The 19061-nt window shown below is 15.9% G+C and overlaps 4 protein-coding genes across 4 annotated transcripts, besides 40 other annotated features; 3 read left to right on the top strand and 1 right to left on the bottom strand. All coding sequences in view use genetic code 6, as the record gives it.

Annotated features, from left to right (window-relative positions):
• Window positions 1–196: 196 nt before the first annotated feature.
• Window positions 197–290: a microsatellite.
• Window positions 198–290: a microsatellite.
• Window positions 206–290: a microsatellite.
• Window positions 247–1171, top strand: IMG5_065730 (hypothetical protein; the record flags this gene model as incomplete). The annotated part of the gene is made up of 2 exons (XM_004036898.1): window positions 247–344; window positions 396–1171. The coding sequence occupies exons 1-2, from the start codon at window positions 290–292 to the stop codon at window positions 1169–1171; spliced, it is 831 nt and encodes a 276-aa protein (XP_004036946.1). The 5' UTR covers window positions 247–289.
• Window positions 549–599: a microsatellite.
• Window positions 994–1028: a microsatellite.
• A 2013-nt stretch (window positions 1172–3184) lies between the features above and the next one.
• Window positions 3185–3264: a microsatellite.
• Window positions 3265–3386: 122 nt separating this feature from the next.
• Window positions 3387–3424: a microsatellite.
• A 201-nt stretch (window positions 3425–3625) lies between these two features.
• IMG5_065720 (hypothetical protein) lies at window positions 3626–4528 on the top strand (the record flags this gene model as incomplete). Its single annotated transcript, XM_004036897.1, has 5 exons — window positions 3626–3873; window positions 3926–4040; window positions 4098–4200; window positions 4261–4359; window positions 4503–4528. 5 exons carry the CDS (start codon window positions 3626–3628, stop codon window positions 4526–4528), a joined length of 591 nt encoding a protein of 196 aa, XP_004036945.1.
• Window positions 4140–4174: a microsatellite.
• A 123-nt stretch (window positions 4529–4651) lies between the features above and the next one.
• Window positions 4652–4710: a microsatellite.
• Window positions 4677–4791: a microsatellite.
• Window positions 4700–4953: a microsatellite.
• Window positions 4724–4953: a microsatellite.
• Window positions 4741–4930: a microsatellite.
• Window positions 4889–4971: a microsatellite.
• Window positions 4972–6857: 1886 nt separating this feature from the next.
• Window positions 6858–6891: a microsatellite.
• Window positions 6892–6931: 40 nt separating this feature from the next.
• IMG5_065710 (sphingosine phosphate lyase family protein, putative) lies at window positions 6932–10921 on the bottom strand (the record flags this gene model as incomplete). Its single annotated transcript, XM_004036896.1, has 8 exons — window positions 6932–7021; window positions 7138–7680; window positions 7737–7850; window positions 7891–8004; window positions 8088–8094; window positions 8612–9304; window positions 9393–9534; window positions 10158–10921. 7 exons carry the CDS (start codon window positions 10919–10921, stop codon window positions 7316–7318), a joined length of 2199 nt encoding a protein of 732 aa, XP_004036944.1. The 3' UTR covers window positions 6932–7021; window positions 7138–7315.
• Window positions 7023–7122: a microsatellite.
• Window positions 7046–7123: a microsatellite.
• Window positions 7475–7509: a microsatellite.
• Window positions 8011–8044: a microsatellite.
• Window positions 9549–10151: a microsatellite.
• Window positions 9702–10130: a microsatellite.
• Window positions 10370–10402: a microsatellite.
• A 114-nt stretch (window positions 10922–11035) lies between the features above and the next one.
• Window positions 11036–11079: a microsatellite.
• Window positions 11080–11750: 671 nt separating this feature from the next.
• Window positions 11751–11776: a microsatellite.
• A 32-nt stretch (window positions 11777–11808) lies between these two features.
• Window positions 11809–11875: a microsatellite.
• Window positions 11813–11877: a microsatellite.
• Window positions 11823–11877: a microsatellite.
• Window positions 11828–11888: a microsatellite.
• Window positions 11835–11888: a microsatellite.
• A 699-nt stretch (window positions 11889–12587) lies between these two features.
• Window positions 12588–12621: a microsatellite.
• Window positions 12622–12854: 233 nt separating this feature from the next.
• Window positions 12855–12888: a microsatellite.
• Window positions 12889–13039: 151 nt separating this feature from the next.
• Window positions 13040–13097: a microsatellite.
• Window positions 13088–13123: a microsatellite.
• Window positions 13124–14800: 1677 nt separating this feature from the next.
• Window positions 14801–14843: a microsatellite.
• Window positions 14801–14851: a microsatellite.
• Window positions 14852–16296: 1445 nt separating this feature from the next.
• Window positions 16297–16348: a microsatellite.
• A 49-nt stretch (window positions 16349–16397) lies between these two features.
• Window positions 16398–18080, top strand: IMG5_065700 (hypothetical protein; the record flags this gene model as incomplete). The annotated part of the gene is made up of 3 exons (XM_004036895.1): window positions 16398–16511; window positions 16606–17055; window positions 18045–18080. 3 exons carry the CDS (start codon window positions 16398–16400, stop codon window positions 18078–18080), a joined length of 600 nt encoding a protein of 199 aa, XP_004036943.1.
• Window positions 16524–16588: a microsatellite.
• Window positions 16534–16602: a microsatellite.
• A 36-nt stretch (window positions 18081–18116) lies between the features above and the next one.
• Window positions 18117–18176: a microsatellite.
• A 155-nt stretch (window positions 18177–18331) lies between these two features.
• Window positions 18332–18365: a microsatellite.
• Window positions 18366–19061: the final 696 nt, after the last annotated feature.

The following is a 19061-nucleotide window of genomic DNA, read 5'->3' as shown; positions in this document are numbered from 1 at the left end:
AATAAAAAATAAAATATAAAAAAATTCAATTATTATATTGCAAAATAAATAATTTAAAACTGTATATATAATTATACATATATATAAAAAATTCTAATTAAAAAAAATAAAGATATAAAATTTAGGATAATATTTAAAATCTTTCTATAATTAAAAATATCCAATAAAATTTAAGATTAGTAAAAATTAATTAATTTAAAAAAATAAAAAAGAATAAAAAAAAAATTATAATAAAATAATAATATTAATAAATTAAAAAAATAATAAAATAAAAAAAAAATAAAAAAAAATGTCAAAAGGATAAGCTTAATCTAAAACTGCTACTAAATAATCTAAATCAAAAGGTAAAAAATACCAAAAATAATATTTTATTTATTTATCTTAACAAAAAATAGCAATTAAAAAGATACCCACTAGAAAAAGCTGCTACAGGAAGAAGTGCAAGCAAAAGTAGAAGTAAAAGTAAATCAACTACCCCTAAATAAACTGTCTAAGTATAAACACAAGCTACAAACTCCACTAATACAACTGCTCCTGTGAAAGCAATAACCCCTAAGGCTAAAACTACTACCCCTAAAGGAAAAACCACTACCCCTAAATAAACTTCTGCTAAGAAATAATCTGCTGGTAAAAAAGCAGCTGCAGCAAAGAAAAGTTCATCTAAGGTAACTCCTTAAAAGAAAGGTGCTGCTAAAAAAGGAGGTAGAAAAGCTGCTGCTGCTACCAAAAAAACATAAAAGAAATGAGAAATTAAATTTTTATTTTAATAAATAATAATAAATATAATTTTTATTAAATGTTGTATTGTTAATGTTTTTTAATTGGAATTTTTAATAAAATAATAAAAAAAAAATACTTTATTTATTACTTTTTTTTTATAATATAAAATGAATATATATATTTTATTTATTAAATAAAAAAAAATTATAAATAGATTTTTTTTTAATAAACTGATGAGAAAAAATATATTTTAAAATTGTTTATTAATAATGTAAATATTTATATATAAAAAAATATTTATATAAAAATAAACAAAAGATAAAAATTTATTTAACTATTTTATTTTAAAGTTAAAAAATATTAAAAATTTTTTTTTTTTTTTTATATATAATTATTTCAGATAATATTAAATAGTTTTTAAAAATTTTCATTTTTTTATTTTTATATTTGATATAATTAATTAGAAAACTTTATAAAATATATAATTATAATAAATCATCCAAAAAAACAAAAACTAAAAATTTTAAATGATGAAATTTATTTAACAAAAAAATATATAAAAATATATAATTAATAAATAAATTATTATATTTATTTAAAATTAGATTAATATAATAACTAATAAATATATATTAATAAAATATTTTTATTTAAAAAGTAAAGAAAATATAATATAAAATATTTTGAAATTAAATCTTAAAAAATAAAATTACCTTTGTAAAAAATATTTATTTAGAAATAAAAAAAAATATTTTTTTATTTAATATTTAAATTTATAAATTATAAATAAAAATTCTTAAATAAAATATTAATAAATATAATCAATCTTACTCTGAAAATTCATAATTATATTATTCTTAATCAATTTAAGATTAAATATTTTCTTATTCCAAATTATTATTTTTATCTGATTCATTTTAGGTAGTATTTGTTAATTATTAGTACTAAATTTTCTTAATTTATTTCTCAGAACTCTCTTTTATAGATTTATATTTATATAAAAGTTAATCTACATTAGTCTCAAACTTATTAATTAAATAATTATACCATTATAATAAATCACTATTTTTTTAAAAAACTTAATTATTAATTTAATTAATTATTTACATAATTATTTATTTAAATTTTTAAACTTCTCTAGTCACTTTATCTATAATCCCTAAAGAACCTTCAATATAAATTAGTTTATCATATTTCACATGCTCGGCTTATAATTATTAAATTTAGAAAGTTAAATCTTATATTTATTTATCTTTCAGTAATATTTATTTTTCGAAATCTTATTAAAGTTTTGAAGCATCAGTTAATAAAATTTATGTTTATTTTTTATCATATTCTGGTAAAACGCTCTCAACATTTGTAGTTGCTTTTTCATAATTACTATTTTTATTTTTTTTAGTATTATTTTTAGGCCTTAAACCATTTTTATAGGACAATTCTTTTTTCTCTAATTAATTTTTTAATGCTTGTATTTATTAAATATATTATTTTTTAAATCTTTACATTTGTTTTTCCTCTCTATCCCCAAAAATTTTATTAAAACCAAAAAGTAATTCTTCAATACATTATTCATCCAATTTATTATTATATTTAACTTTTAAACTTAAAGCGAATTAAAATGCATCTTTAGGAACCCAAAGCATTTATTAGTTTATTTGTACTTTTAATATTTTATCTTCTGCTTATTATTTTTAGAAGAAATTCTTGGAATATATTTTAAATTTGTTATATCTCGACTATCTTTTGCAAATTTGAAAAAATCCTTATACTAATTTATGTTAATAAAAGTATATAAATATTTATTTATTTATTTTTTTAACTTCATTTGTAGAACCTAACATAATTAATAATTTTTCAATATCATTTTTTAAATATTCTATTTCTAACATTACTATACCTTTAGTGTTTTATTCAAGAATCATTTCATCTATTATTTTTTCTGCTTGCTCTATTTTTTATTTTATTCGTTAATTTTCTTATGTTTTATTTTCTAATAATTTATTAATATCTTCTTTTTATTAATATAAATTGTTGTTTTCATTTATTAGAATTTCGCATTTTTTTTAATTTTCTTCTAATTGTATAATAAATTATTTTATTAAATTATCTTTAAATGAATCAAAATTATCAACATTCTTTTTTTTTTTTAATATATATAAAAAAAAACTTTTATTCTATTTTACTTATAAGTTTTTTTCATTTTCTTAATTTTATAATATATTCAATTAATTTTAATGCATACTTTATTTCGAATTTTTTTAATTTTCTATTTTTTATACAGAATTTTATGTTTATTTTTCTTAAAAACTTTATTCACTGTCATTTAAATTGTGAATTGTCGACTTTATAACTTATTAAAATTATTATTACATTGAAGATTATTTTAAACTTTCATATTCTTATTATGTATACTTTGGATATGAATTGTTTTAGTTTTTATAATTTAGACTATTTTAAGATGATATATTTTTATTCTTTTTTTATATAAATATATATATTTTTTTTCTATTTATAATTTTTATTTTTTACTTCTTTTATTATTTTCCATAAACTATTAAGCTTTTATATATCGTTTTCACCTATTAAGTCATCGTCGAAATCTATTTAATCAAATTAAGAGTCTTAATTGTTATTCATAAAAAAGTTTTACGTTTATTTTTTATGTTTATTTAATTTAAATATATTTAATTATATATATATTTAAAAATAAAATAATATTTTTAAATTTTTGTTAGAATTAATTGTAATTATATATTTATTTATTTTTATTTATAATTTATTAGTATTTTTTCAATATTCATTTATTAAAAACTATATTTTTTTTTCGTTTAATATAAAAACAAAAGTTATATCTTTAAAAATATATTATTAGTGAAAAAAATATTTTTTTTAATTCGAAAATAAAATGTAAAATAATAGTATGGAACCATAACCAACATTTTACAATTCTGAATAATACTATGAAACTCAAACCGGAAATAAATTAGGCAAAAAAAATTTAATAAGAGGCAGTGACAATATATTTATATACGGAAAAGTAATTATGTAATAAAAAATAATAGTAAGAGGAGACTTAGGAAAAATGACTTTAGGAAAATATTTAATTTTATGTGAAGGAATTACATTAAGACCTCCTTATATAATATAAAATAAGTATTTTTTAAACAAAAAATAAAATTAAAAAAGTAATATTTTATAAATAAAGTTAATTAAAATATTCACATATTACTATCGGAGATTATGTTTTTATAGAATAAAATACAATAGTTTAGGCTTCTAAAATAGGTTCATATGTCCATATAGGAAAAAATTGCATTATAGTATTTTATATTTAAATTTGAAAAAGAAATATATAAAAGACATAATTTAAATAAAAGGGAAGAGGATGTATTATAAGTGATAATGTAAAAATTTTAGATGATACAATTATTCCTGCAGATACAAAAATTCCTGCTTTTACAGTCTATGGTGGAAAACCAGGTAAAATTATACAATTAAAGATTAAGTTATATTTTTAATAATTTTCTATAATTAAAAAAGCAAGGTTTATTGCTGAATTACCTGAAACTGTAAGCCATATTCATAAAGAATAGGCAATTTAATTTTATAAATATTTCTAACCTAAAAAAAATGATGAAAGTACAAAAGAAAAAAATTGAAAATAAATTAATAATATATATATATATATAGATAAAAGTTAATACATTCTTATATATATATATATTTTATTGTATATATTTATTATAAAAAATCTTTAACGAAAATAATATATATATATATAGTTTTTTCAATAATGCTAATTTAATGAGTCTTATAAATATTCTTCATTTGGATTTTCATCAATAACTTAACATTAAGCCTAACTTAATTTCTAAAAATGATTCCTATGTTAATATTATTTTTATTGATTATATTTATCATTGTTATTATGTTCTTCTTAATAATCTTTGCTTTCTTATTAATAATTTTCATTGACTTATTAATAATTTTAATCATTATATTCATAATTTTAGTTATTAACTTAATAATTATTATCTTAATCTTAATAATTATTATGATTACCTTAATAATCAAAATCGTCATTTTAATAATTGTTATTATCGTCTTAATAATTATTTTGATTATCTTAATAATTATTTTGATTTTCTTATTAATCACCTTCGTTATCTTAATAATTATTATTATCATCTTAATAATAATTATTATTATCATCTTAATAATAATTATTATTATTATCAGATTAATATTATTCTTAAGAATTTAATTATCCAGTATCTTAATATCTATAGCCTCCTTATTCATTATATTCATTATTTTAATAATTTCCATCATATTATGAATAATTTTCAAATTTGCTTTAATCAACCGTTTAATAAGGATTATTTTAATAATAATACTATTATTAATCTTCTATATCAGAATTTTATTTCTTTTTTTAACTGCTTACTAAACTACTACTATTCTAATTTTATTATATCTATTTTTAATTTTCAAGTATTTTTTGGTGTCTTTCGAGTTCTTTTAGCTATTATATTTTTTATTATTCAAGAATTTTCAGTCTTTATAATTCTTGTCTTCTTATATGATCGATATTTTAATATTCTTGAAATAATTTTTCATTTTCTTATTTTTAAAGGTTTTCTTTTTCCTTATTAAGGTTTTTTATTCTATTTAAAGTCTTCATTTCTAAGTTTATAAAAGCCTATTCTTAAAATTCATTACTAAGAAATTAATTGTCTATATTTTATTAATCTTGGATGTATTTTTAGTCTTCTTTTTTATCGTTTTTTTAAATTTTTTTATTTAATTTAAAATTTCTTGTTCTATTTAAGTTAATTAATCTAGTCTTTATTTCCTGTTTTCAAGCTTTTATTATTGAATTTGTTATAATTACATTTATTATTCGTATAAAACTAGACTTTTATGATCTTTTAGTTAAATTAAAGTTTATTCTTGTTTTTCCTAAAAAGTTTATTGCAATTAATTTAAGTGATTAGTTAAGAATTCTAGTTGTTTTTTACTTTTTTTACATTCAGTTTGTAAATTTTCATCCCTTATGATTTCTTCGCGAATTTCTTTATGTAAATCAAGCGAAAATTAAGGGTAGAAATTAAAAATAGGATACTGATTTTTTGTTAAAGGCAAATTGTTCTCAAAAGATATGTTATTAGGTATTTCTTCAGGTGTTTCTTGCATTTGTTTAAGGGCTTATTGTAGCATTTCATGCATACTATATTTATTTTTGTCATTACTAAACTTATGAGTGTAAAAAACTACCAAAAAGTGTATCCAAAGGGACCCATTGTTTGAATTTAAAACAAGGAAATCCATCAAAGAAAGCCAGTCTTATCTATTTAAAACATCAGTGAATGCTGAAGTGAGATTTTTCCAAATTAAATTAATAAAATGTTCATTTTGAAAGTTTTTTTTTATAAAAGTAAAAGTACTATAGGAATGAAATTGCATAATTTAAAAAAATGCGTTAATAAAATGAACTGGTGGATTAGGAATGAAAGCAAAATAAAATTAATAAAACTAAATTAAAAAAGTTAAAGAAATTTCAAAACAAGAAATTTCGTCCTTTCCGAAAAGCTATACAAAAGGATAAATTAAAGAAGATAGAAATTCCACATTTTCAAAAGCAGGGCAATAGTAAGCCAATGAAGATAAAATTCTTTATAATTAATTTAATTTAGGGACGTCAAAAATCTCATGCAAATTAATGTATTTAGGATGAATGCCTTTAAATGATAAATTATTATAGGCTTCATGATTTTAGGGAATATTAAGCAATTTTTTCCATATTGTTAGTCTGCTTTCTGAAGGGAAAGACTTAAATCTTTTCAGAAATTAAGCAAAATCTATATCTGGAGTTTTATTATCAGACGATTTTAACTAATTTTCGTAAAATATAAATTAAGAGGGGTTGGATGAGAGTTTTTCGATTATTATTATATCTTAATTTGAGGAAGTTTTTTAAGTTAAATTATAGTTTTTTTTTTTAGATTTTTAATTATATGTTTTTTTGGATTTATTTATGTGAATTATTTCTTAATTTGGGTTTTCATTAATAAATTTATTTAAATATTCAATTTAATATTCACATTACATTATAGTACAATCTTTTAAGATTCTTTATAAGTATATACATATAATAATATATATCATATATTTTATAATTTTTATACGTTTTTTCATTTTTTAATAATGTGTGGAGATTATAAACATATTTTTCTCCTAAACTACTTATTACAACTAAAAAATTAGCTTAATCTTTACTTATATCATAATCAATTATTCCCTATATATTTATATTTATAAATTTATATATATATAAATATATAAATATATAAATATATATATATATATATATATATATATCTATATATATAAATTTATATAATTTTTTAAAAAAACTTCTTTTTTAGGTAATTAAAATTTTAAGGCAATTCTTGCATTATTAGAAATATCAACGATGTAAATCTTTTCATTATCAGCTAGAAATGTAATTAAAGAGTTTGATATAAATTTTAGTTTTTTTATTTTTTTTGTATCATCTGGTAAATAGAATCTTTCAAATTCAAATTTTTTTATTTCAGCTACAAACAAATACTAGAATTCTCCACCAATACATATATATTGGCCCTCTAAAGAACTATCCATATAGCATTTATTTTACAAAAATTTTATATTTAAATTTGTTTATTTTATACATTGCAAATTATCTCTGTTATAACACATTATATCTCCATTCTAATTTTATTTTATTTTAATTTTATATTTTTTTTACTTAGCAAATAGCTATTAAATATTCTCCTGAATGAACTAAACAACCTTATGAATATTTACTGTTTTTACAAAATATTGACTTTTCTCTTTAAAAATTCCTTATATTCCATAAAGTTAAGTTATCAGAAGTTACAGATAATAAAAATCCGGTTATATGATTTACTTACAAATCTATTATTTTTAATATATATATATATAATTCTATATAAATATATTTGTATTTTTACTTTTTATTTAAAATTTATGCCAATTTAAATGTTAAATTTATTTTCCGGTTTAAATATCATATATTCCTATACTAAAATCATCAAACGAAACAGCTAGATAACCAGTATTTATTTCTATTTTTTTTTTTTTTATATATATATAATTAAGAAATACCAATAAATGTTAAATTAGATGAATCTTTTTTAACATCTACATTTGAATATCTATTTTTATCAATGTAAAATATTGTTACATTTCCTGCTTTATCTAAACATCCATATGTTAAACCTAAAATTTTATTATATATATTTATGTATATATTTTTATTTTTATTATTACCTTTTGTATCAAATTATAATTTAAAAGATTACCAGTTTCCTTTTTTAAAGTTTTAAAATTTATTATATCACATAGACCGTCTTATTCTATTTTTTTTATTTCTAAATAACTAAATCATTTTTTTATGAATTTACATGAAATCTTATTTACATCTAATTTCCTGTTCTGTTTACTAAATCCAATTTACTTTAACAATTTAGTTTCATATTTTATTTTTTTTATATATATTGATGATTTTCGATAATTTTATTTTTAAAATGTAAAAAAATAAAAATTTATTTAAAAAAAAAATTTAAAAATTTAATTTTTTTTAAATAAAATAATAATATAAAAGATATAATAAAATAATTATTTTTATAAAAAAAATATCAAAGTTTTAAAAAACAATCTATTGATATATCTAAAAATTTATTTAAAACACTAGAATTATGTATTTTTGAACTTGCTCCATAAATCAAAGCACTTAAACTATTTTCAAATTATTGAGGATTCTAACTAACCTAAAAAGATAAAATAATATATACATAAGCATATGTATCTGTATATATAAATATACTTCAATGGCTGATTATTTCAAATCCTAACAAAATTACTTTGAATTAGCAAAAATAGCATGAGTAACTGAGACATTTATAGCTGGTGGTAATTATATACCTGTTAAAGTCCATCCTTTTTTACTCATTGCACCTTCTAAATGATAAATATTTTTTTTAACTCCTTTTTTATAAATAATTGCAAATGAGCATACTTTAGGATTTCCTAAAATATCGATTTCCTATAATTCAGGAGTTTTTCTTACAAAATTAGTTAATTCAACTAATGTTTGACTAATATTTTTGGCCAATTAAACATATCCTTCTCTTCCAAAATACTGCATAGCGTACCAAGCACCTGCTATAGGTGCACCAGATTTAGAACCAGCAGCACTTGGGGTTGTATAAAAACCACCAGGCCAATCAATTACGGATGTATAGCAGCAATGTCTTAATTCTAAGGTCTTAAACATACATATGGATACTCCTTTAGGGGCCAAGCCATATTTATCATAATCACAACTTATAGATGTAACACCATCTAATGTAAAATCAAATTAAGGGATATTTAATGATATATCTTTTGAAAAAGCTACTACAAAACTACCTAAACAACAGTCTACATGGAGTCCTATTTCGTATTTAATCGCAAGTTTAGCTAAATCAGGTATATGATCAACTATTCCGTGAGGAAAACTAGGGACAGAACCTACTAACTATATTCAATTATATTAATTTTAATAAATAAATAAAAAATGTATTTTTATTTATTAATTATTTATATTTTATTAATATAAAAATTACCATTATTGTATTAAAATTAATACTTTTTTAAAGTAATTTCATATCAACAATAGAATTAGAATCTACCGGTATTTTTATACAATCAACATTAAGATGTTTACAAGCATTAAAAAAAGCAGAATTAGCTGTAACAGGAATAATTCTAAATTATAGAGAATATATATATATATATATATATATATATATATATATATATATTTATATATATATATAATTTTATTTGTAACAATAAAAATAATAAAATATATATGTATATTTTTATACATATATTTATATATAAAAATATAAATATATATAATTTTTTTTTTTTATAAATATATATGTATATATATATGGATATATATGGATATAAATAGATATATAAGAATATATAAGGATATATATTAATATATGGATATATATGGATATAAATAGATATATAAGAATATATAAGGATATATATTAATATATGGATATATATGGATATATATGGATATATATGGATATATATGGATATATATGGATATATATGGATATATATGGATATATATGGATATATATGGATATATATGGATATATATGGATATATATGGATATATATGGATATATATGGATATATATGGATATATATGGATATATATGGATATATATGGATATATATGGATATATATGGATATATATGGATATATATGGATATATGGATATATATGTATATATATATATATATATATATATATATATATATATATATATATATATACATAAATAAATATATTTATAATTTACATATTAGGTTTCTTTATATTTTTATATTTTAACGCATAATTTCTATGAGATAAAACACACATTAATATACTTTCTGTTTCTCCTTAAGTTACAATTCCAAAGGCATTTTCATTTCCAAACAAATTACATGTCATACTTATTAATTCGGCTTCCATTTATCTTGATGCCGGGAAAATATCATAATGTAAAGGATTATGATATTAAAATTCCTCTAATTTTTTAATTTTTAAATTTTTTAATTTTTTTTTACTAGCGAAGTTTTTTAAATTTTTCTCAAAATCATCATCTAAAGAAAATTTTGAACCTGATTCATTACTTAAATTTGAAAAGGATTTATCTCTTTCAATAAATTCTTCTTTTCTTTTTTGAAGGCTTCCTATTTTCATTCCTTTTAATTGTAGTTTATATTATTTTTTGTCTGTATTTTTATCAAGTGATTCCATAATTTGTTTCTCAATTTTTTTTTTTTTTATTTCTAGATATTCTTTAGATAATGAAATTTTATTAAAGGCAAATTAGAAAATTAAGGATTTAAAAGAATACCTTTAATTATAAAAAATATATTTTATTGCTATTAACATTAATTAGAATATTTTATAAACTAAAAATAATCCAACTAATATAAATAAAAGCATGTCAAATTCAGTAAAATTGTGTTTTATAGAAAAGGATTTTATCTTATTTAAATATTCTTAAATTTTAGGATAATTAGATAATAATATTTGATATTTAAATGTTTAATAATACTTAATTGTATTTTCCATTATTTTATAAAAATATAAATATTTAATTAATATAAAAAATAAAATAAAATAATATAAAAAATATCTTTTTATTAATTTTCTATAATAAATAAATATATTTATAGAAAACTATTAATATAAATATATATATATATATATATATATATATATTATTATATTTTTTTTTTTTAGTGGTATTTTTTTAAAATATGATATATATTTATATTTTAGTTATAATAATTAAAAATAAATATTTTTAATTACTTTTTACTAAAGATTATTTAATATTTTTAAATGAAATATTTAAAATAGTATAAGTGAACAAAAAATAAGATTATTATTTACTATCCTTAGAAGTTATTATAAATTAATTTTAAAATATTTATATTTTTAAAATTATAATATAATTAGGAATGATTAATTATAATGTAAAAGAAATTTTTTAAAATAAATACTAAAATACACATATAATTTATATAATATATCTTATTATCTTATTTAAATGAATTTAAGAAAAATATTATAAATATTATAGGCCTGTAAAAAATATAAAAAACAGATAAAAATAAATAAATGAAATTACTAATTAAATATAAAATCAAAATTTTATACTTAATATTGATTGAGTTTTTTAAAATATTGCATTAAATTTACTTCTTTATTATAAAAAAAAAATTGTATCAAATAATATATATATATGAAAAATAAAAATATTATACATTGTTTTATTAATAATTTAAATAAATATAAACATATAATTAAAAAAATATAGATAAATATAGTTATATGTTATCCAATAAATATATATAAAAAAAATTAAAAGTTAAATACAAAAAATAAATTATAATTAAAAAAAAATAATAAAAAAAATAATAATAATAATTATGTTTTAAAAAAAAAAAAATAAAAAAAATAATATGATTATAAATATAAAATATATATAAATATATATAAAAATAAATATATATATATATATATTCATATATATTATTTTTATTTTTTTTGTTAAATTTATTTATAAAATTATATGATGTATAATATAAAAATTTATAAATTTTTTTTTTTTTATTTATTATATTATTCTATCATTTTTAATAAATTTATTTATCTTCTTTTGTACTTCTTTTTTATAGTTTTTTTTTTTCATTTAAAAATGTTCCTAATGGAGATGTTGATTCTTCCTTTTTTTTTATATTTTTAATATGTATATTAATTTACTTGGTAATTATTTCCATATTTATATGGTTTTAAAATATCAGTATTTTTTCTTAGTCTAAATCGTTTTTTTTTATTTTCATTTAAATATTATCCTAAAGGTGATGAACTCTTTTTTTGTAATTAAAAAACAAAAACAAAATATTTTTCAATTATACATCTTCATCTATAAAATGCTAAACAACAAATAATTGATTTTTTATAGAAAAGTTATTTTAAAAATTAAAGTTTTTTTATTGTTTTTCAGGAGAACTTTCTTTTGTTGTATTTAATTCAAAGGTATCATTTTATTATTTTGAATTTTGAAATTCCGAACTTAATATTTATGTTTCTTGTTCTTTAAATTATTGAGATAATTTTTTATAAAATAATAAATTAAATAAATATACCTATTAATAAAATTATTTATTCTATTAATATATTTATATTTTTATGCATTATTAAGTAACTTATTAATAAACTAAGAAGCCTTTCATTTCTATTTATAATCATATCTATTTAATAATTATACTAAATTTTTATTATATAAAAACCTTTTAGAATTTCTTTTTATTCTAAATTAACCGAGCAATTCTAATATAAGTCAAATACTAATGATAAAAATTAAGATATATTGCTTTCGTAATTTAAAATTGAATACATTTAAATATTATTATTTAATTTACGTTTGTATTTAAGTGTATAATTTATATTTTATATTTAATTATTATTTAAAAAATTAAATAAATAATATATATTATTATAATATTTTTAGTCTTATAATATTTATTAGTGATATTGTGATATTTATAATAGTTATTCTATTTTATAAAATATTTATCATTTTAAAGATATTTTTAAATAAAAAAAATTTAAAAAATAAATAGTTTATAATTGATAGATATATTATTTTTATAAAATATATAATATATAATATTCATAATATATTATTTAAATTTAATATTTTTTTATAAAAATTAATTTTATTTTTAAATTTTAAATTAAATATTTTAAATATAAATGATTTTATTAAATAATTAAAATATTATAATTTTATTTATTATTTAAAAAATAATTATATAAATATTTATATAAATACATTTATTCTTATATATAAAATATATAGATTATTTTATTGTTTTTAATAATAAAAATAATTAACTTTCTAACAATTTTTTTTTGTATGTCATTTTTATTTATTACCTTTATCTTAATCTCAATTTTATCTAATTAAGATTTAAAATTATTTTATCAAATCTATTAAAATAATAAAAAGAAAGATATTTAAACTATTTATTTACTATATCTTAGAGTTTTCATCAGTTTATATTAAATAGTTTTAAGAATAACCAATTAGATTATCTTTTTATTGTATATATAATGTTAATTATTCTTCATTTTTCATTTTTTACATCATATCTTATATTTTATCGATTATGTTTTTATGATCTTTTGAATTATCTAGACTTTCTTATTCAAAAGTTTAGATTAAATATTATTAATATTGAATATATTTTTCGTCTGTGCTAAAATCTTGAAATTTCTCATTCTCAGAATTTTTTTCAAATTATTCTTTTTATAAATTTTCATTTACTTATAAAACCGATTTCAGAAATTCTAAAACTTAAAGATTTTTTTAACATTATTAATTTTAACATATTGCTTCTTCCTCCTTTACTAAATCTTTTTTTTTCAAAAAATTTAAATAAAATAAAAATAAAAACAAAAATAAAACATTTTAATGCTTCATCTGATTATTCTGTTCTATTTAATAAATATTAAAGTTAAAGTTTACTTAATAATTGTTCATATTCCTTATTTGATTTTTCTAATTAATTTAATTTTGCTTTTGATTTTTTTTTAAGTTTTTCATATTTATATTTATATAAATAATTTTCTAATTAAACTTTAGGGCTTTTTAATTATTTTATTTTTTCAGCAAATCTTAAAGTTTCTAACGTTTCATCTATATCTTTATTATTTTATCTTATTGTACATATTAAAAGAGTCTACAAATTTCCAAACAAACTTTCTTACAAAATTTTAGTTAATTTAGAATTTCTAAAAGAAACCTATTTTTTTTATTTTTATTTTTTTAAAAAATCACCTATTATTTTTAAGTTGGATTTTATTATAATTCAAATAATTCATTAACGTAATTTGATAGTTCTAAAATTCCTAAATTTTATTTTTCTATACTGCTTTATTATGTTGATTTTTCTTAATTTGCAATTTCAATAATTTATAATTTGCAGATTTTTACATTTTCTGTTTAAGGATTTATTATTAATTTTATAATTAAAATATTGTGCCCTTAATACATAGAATTCTTTTTATTGGTTTAACCTTCTTTTATGTATTTAAATATTTCGTTTGCTGAATTTATTTATTATTCTTTCATATTTTATATAGTTATTCCTAGCTTAGGATAATATTTTATTTTTAAATTTTTTAAATTTGTTAGTAAATCAATTACTTCTTCATTATATAATTCTAAATAACTTAATTATAATTAATAATTTATATTTTTTTATTTTAAATTTTCAATTATTTCATAAATACATCTTTAAATAATACCATCATTTTCAGAATAGGAAGTTTAATCAATTAAATTACTTAAAGATTAAGAATCGCCTAAAATAGTGTATGTTTTTCCCGATTAACGTGAACCATATAATATTATTGTATTACTAAAACCTTCAATACTATTTTTTTTTTTATTTTTATTTTTATTTTTATTTTTATTTTTTTTATTATATATACAATTAATCAATGGTTTATTTTATGTATTAATTATAAAAATCTTTCTAGCTTATTAAATTTATGATTTAATCAAATTCAAATGAAAAATTATTATAGTTTTATTAATTATTTTGTTTTTTAAATGATATTTGATTTTATTAAATTTATATTTATTATTCCTAAATTATATTATACTAAAAATTTTATATATTTTTATTTACTTATTTGCCATTATCATTTTTTTCATCACTTCGAATTTTAATTAAAACTTTTATATTTTCTACATTATTATACATTTTTTATAAAAATTAATTTTTTTTTAAAATTCAAAAAAATTAAAGATCTACAAAAAGATATAAAATATTATATATAAAAATGTAAATTAAGTATTTTATGAATTTTATTTTATATAATAAATAATATTAACTAATTATATGTAATTTTAGTTTATTTTTATAAAAAATAAAAATAAAATAATAATATATTATCAATAATTATACTTGCATTTTAAATATGAATTAATCGTTCTTATAATCTTAAATAGTGAAATTAATAATAGCTTTTATACTTTTATCGACTGCCATATCTATAATATTTTTTGTTTTAAATTTAGTTTTTAATTTTATTATATCTTTATCAGTAAAAAAAAGAATACAAATATATATATTTAAAATTTTTTTAAATAAATAACAAAAATTAAATTTAAAAGATTATTTTAATATCTTTATTTTTATGTATTAAGATAGTAATTAGAATTTTATTATTTCCTGGTTCATTTAAAATATTTAAAGCTTAAAATGAAATTTATTTTAATAAGTATTTTGGAAAATTATTTTATCAAAAATTAAATATACTAAAGGATATAATATAATTTATAGTTGATGATAATGTTATTTAAATGCAAGATATTAAACAATCCGATATATATTAAGTCTATGATTTTATTAATAATTAATTATAAGTTTATAATAAAATGAATTAAAAATTTACTTTAAATAAAGTCTAATTAAAATTTTTTAGAAATATTTAAAAAGTATAGGAGTTATTAAAAAAAACTTTTATACATTCTAATAATTAAGCATTAAACAAATTTAATATGTATAATCTTATATAATAACCATCTTTATTATTATAAATATTTTTGTTAAGTTAATAATTTATGTAAATTATAAGAGATAAATATTTATATTTTTTTAGGAGAAAACTCTTTGTTTTAAGATATATCATTAGGAAAATAAATAATTGATCAAATTAATAATATATAAGTATTTTTTTACATTAGATAAAAAAAAAATTATTAAAATATAAGTATTAAATAGACGAATTTATTAAAAGTCCTAGTTATTTTACTTTAATTTTAAATAGATTTAATATTTCTGCTTATTCTTCGTTAAATTTAGTAATTTATAAATATATGAATTATTTTATAACAAAAAATATAAAGATGAAAGCTTAATTAGAAATATAATTTAAAATAAAATAAATAAATTTGAAATCAAAAGATAATAAATTAATTGATTGGTAAATTTTTTATTTATTTATAAATATAAAATAACAAAGTATGCTAATATATGGTGATAAATAAGATATAGAAAACAGCTAAAATAATTAATGTAATCCAACTATATTATATTGTAATCCAAACGCAGGATATTACGAGACTTTATATTTCGATGTAAAAATCTAAATTTAAATACATATATTTATATAAATATATATATATATATATATATATATATATATATTATATATCATTAATATATATAAAGAGTTAATGGATAGAATTTTATACTTAAAAAGGAATGAATTTAATGCTTTGGAATTACCGTGGATATGGTTTTTCATAAGGAAATCCAAACCCAAAAGATATATTTTCAGATGGAGAAATAATAATAAAATACCTTAGAGAAGAAGAAAAACTAAATAAAATAGGTACACACGGGCAAAGTCTAGGCGGTATGATTTCTTGTTATTTAGCTTAAAAAGTAAAACTAGATTTTTTATGTGCTGACCGTACTTTTTCATGTATTTCTGATATTGCATATTTTGGATTTGCTAAATGGACTAAATTTTTAATAAAAATTTTGGCTAAAGATTTGGATATTTGGTCACCAAAAAATTATTCAGATAGCAATTGTTATAAAATAATTACTTATGATGTAAATGATAATATTATTCCTTATATGGCTTCTTTGAAAAATGGAATTATTAAATAAGTTGTTTAAAAAAATAATAAAATGTTTAATTTAGATGAAGCTATTTAATAGTTTTTTTCGATTAAATAATACAAGGAGCTTCATAAGTCTTTGGTTAATATTTTTATTACAGTTATTTCAATAATTGATGTTTACGATAAAAAAAATATTATTTAATTTGAAGAAAAAGAAATGAAAGAATAAAAAAAAAGTTAAATGCAAACAAATTCTATTATGGAAAATGGAATTTTAATTCAAGATTAAGAAGATGATAATTCTAATATTCTATATATTAATAACTTAAATTCAAGTTATTTTAATAATATTCCAGATAAATATAAAAGAAATAAGTAATTCTAAGAATTCATTGTTTAAATTTTTAATATTCTTATTTTTTTGGATTCAGGAGGTCTGACCTTATTTGACGTGTTTTTGAAAAATTGGGCTAATTAATATACTGTTCTTTAAGTATTTTAAATATATATGTGTATAAATAATGAAAATAATATTATTTTTTATAAAAGCTATTTATTTTAAATTTGTAAATCTGGGGTTGCAATGTACCTTTGAAAAAAAAAAATAAGATTACAAAAGTAATAAAAAATATACTATTGTAAGTAAAATTATATAATATGTTTTGATTATAATTTATTTTTTATATAAAAAAGGAAAAACTCAAGGAGTTTAATTAAAAAATAAAAAATTTGATACAAGTATAAAGATTTGAATAAGAAAATAATCTCGAAATTTTTAATAATGTATTATTTATATTTGCATTTTTTTTTTATGAATATTTCGAAGATAATATAAGATTTGTAATTAATTAGAAATAATTTCTAAATTATAAAAAAATATTTGAATAAAAAATATAAAGAAACTATAGCAAATAGTGAAATAAAACATTAAAACTTTTAAGAAGAAATAAAATACAATAGAATTATAGGAGATATTTTATGTTTATAATGTGGGCATAATGGATAATTTTCATAATAAGAAATTGAAACCTATCTAAGTCATTTAAAATATTCAAAATTTATTTGAAACATTGAATTAAGGTATAAAAAATTAAAATAAATAAAAATAAAATATATATATATATATAAAAATATATATATATATATATATATATATATATATTTATATATTTTTTTTATTTTTGTTTTTTTTTATATATATACCAAATTAAAATACTTTATAAAATACTTATTTTTTTTAATTTTATTTTATATTTTTTAAAATTTTATATTAATTATCTATTTAATTTTTTATTTTATTTTTTAATAATTAAAAAAATAATCAATAATTTTTATTAATTAATATTTACTTAATTAATAAACTCAATATCTTTTAGTATCAAATTATATAAAAAATCATACATATTAAATAAATAATGTTAAATGCTAACTATAACTTATTATGTACCCTTACAAATTAAAATCGCAATTCTTAAAGACAAAAAAACTTCTAAATAGAATATTATTCTAAAGAAACAAAATAACTAATAAAATCCGTTTTTTTTAAATAAAAAAAACATTTTCAATTAAAAATATATATAAAGAAATAATATAGAAAAGCATTCTGTAGGATTGAAAAATTTTTGAATAATTAAAAAGTTTTATAAATCGAAGTTGAAAATGATTCATTTTTAAAATTAGGAAGAAGGTTTATTTATTCTGGTTTTAAAATACTTGAGAGATATTTAAATTAGAATTAAATATTAGGAAAAACAAATTTTTATAAAATATTAGTTAAAATATCAATTATTTTAAATGATTATTATAATAATTTAAACTAAATTTAAAATTAAGGAAAGAATAATTAGTTTGAAGAAAATTAAAACGATTAATAAATACTGAAAAAAAATTAATCAGTTCCTTTTACTTTTTCTGATTGCTGTTCAGGTTAAAATAAACAAAATACCATTGATTTTGATGAAGTTAATAAATAAAATATTAAAAAATAAGTAAAAAACATACTTTCTGATAAAAAATGTAAAAAAATAATTTATTTAAATAAAAATTATATTTAAT

Source organism: Ichthyophthirius multifiliis (genome assembly GCF_000220395.1).
Source record: "Ichthyophthirius multifiliis unplaced genomic scaffold scaff_1120509250327, whole genome shotgun sequence".
NCBI classification, from domain to species: Eukaryota; Ciliophora; class Oligohymenophorea; order Hymenostomatida; genus Ichthyophthirius; species Ichthyophthirius multifiliis.
This window is presented reverse-complemented; position numbering and strand designations above follow the sequence as displayed.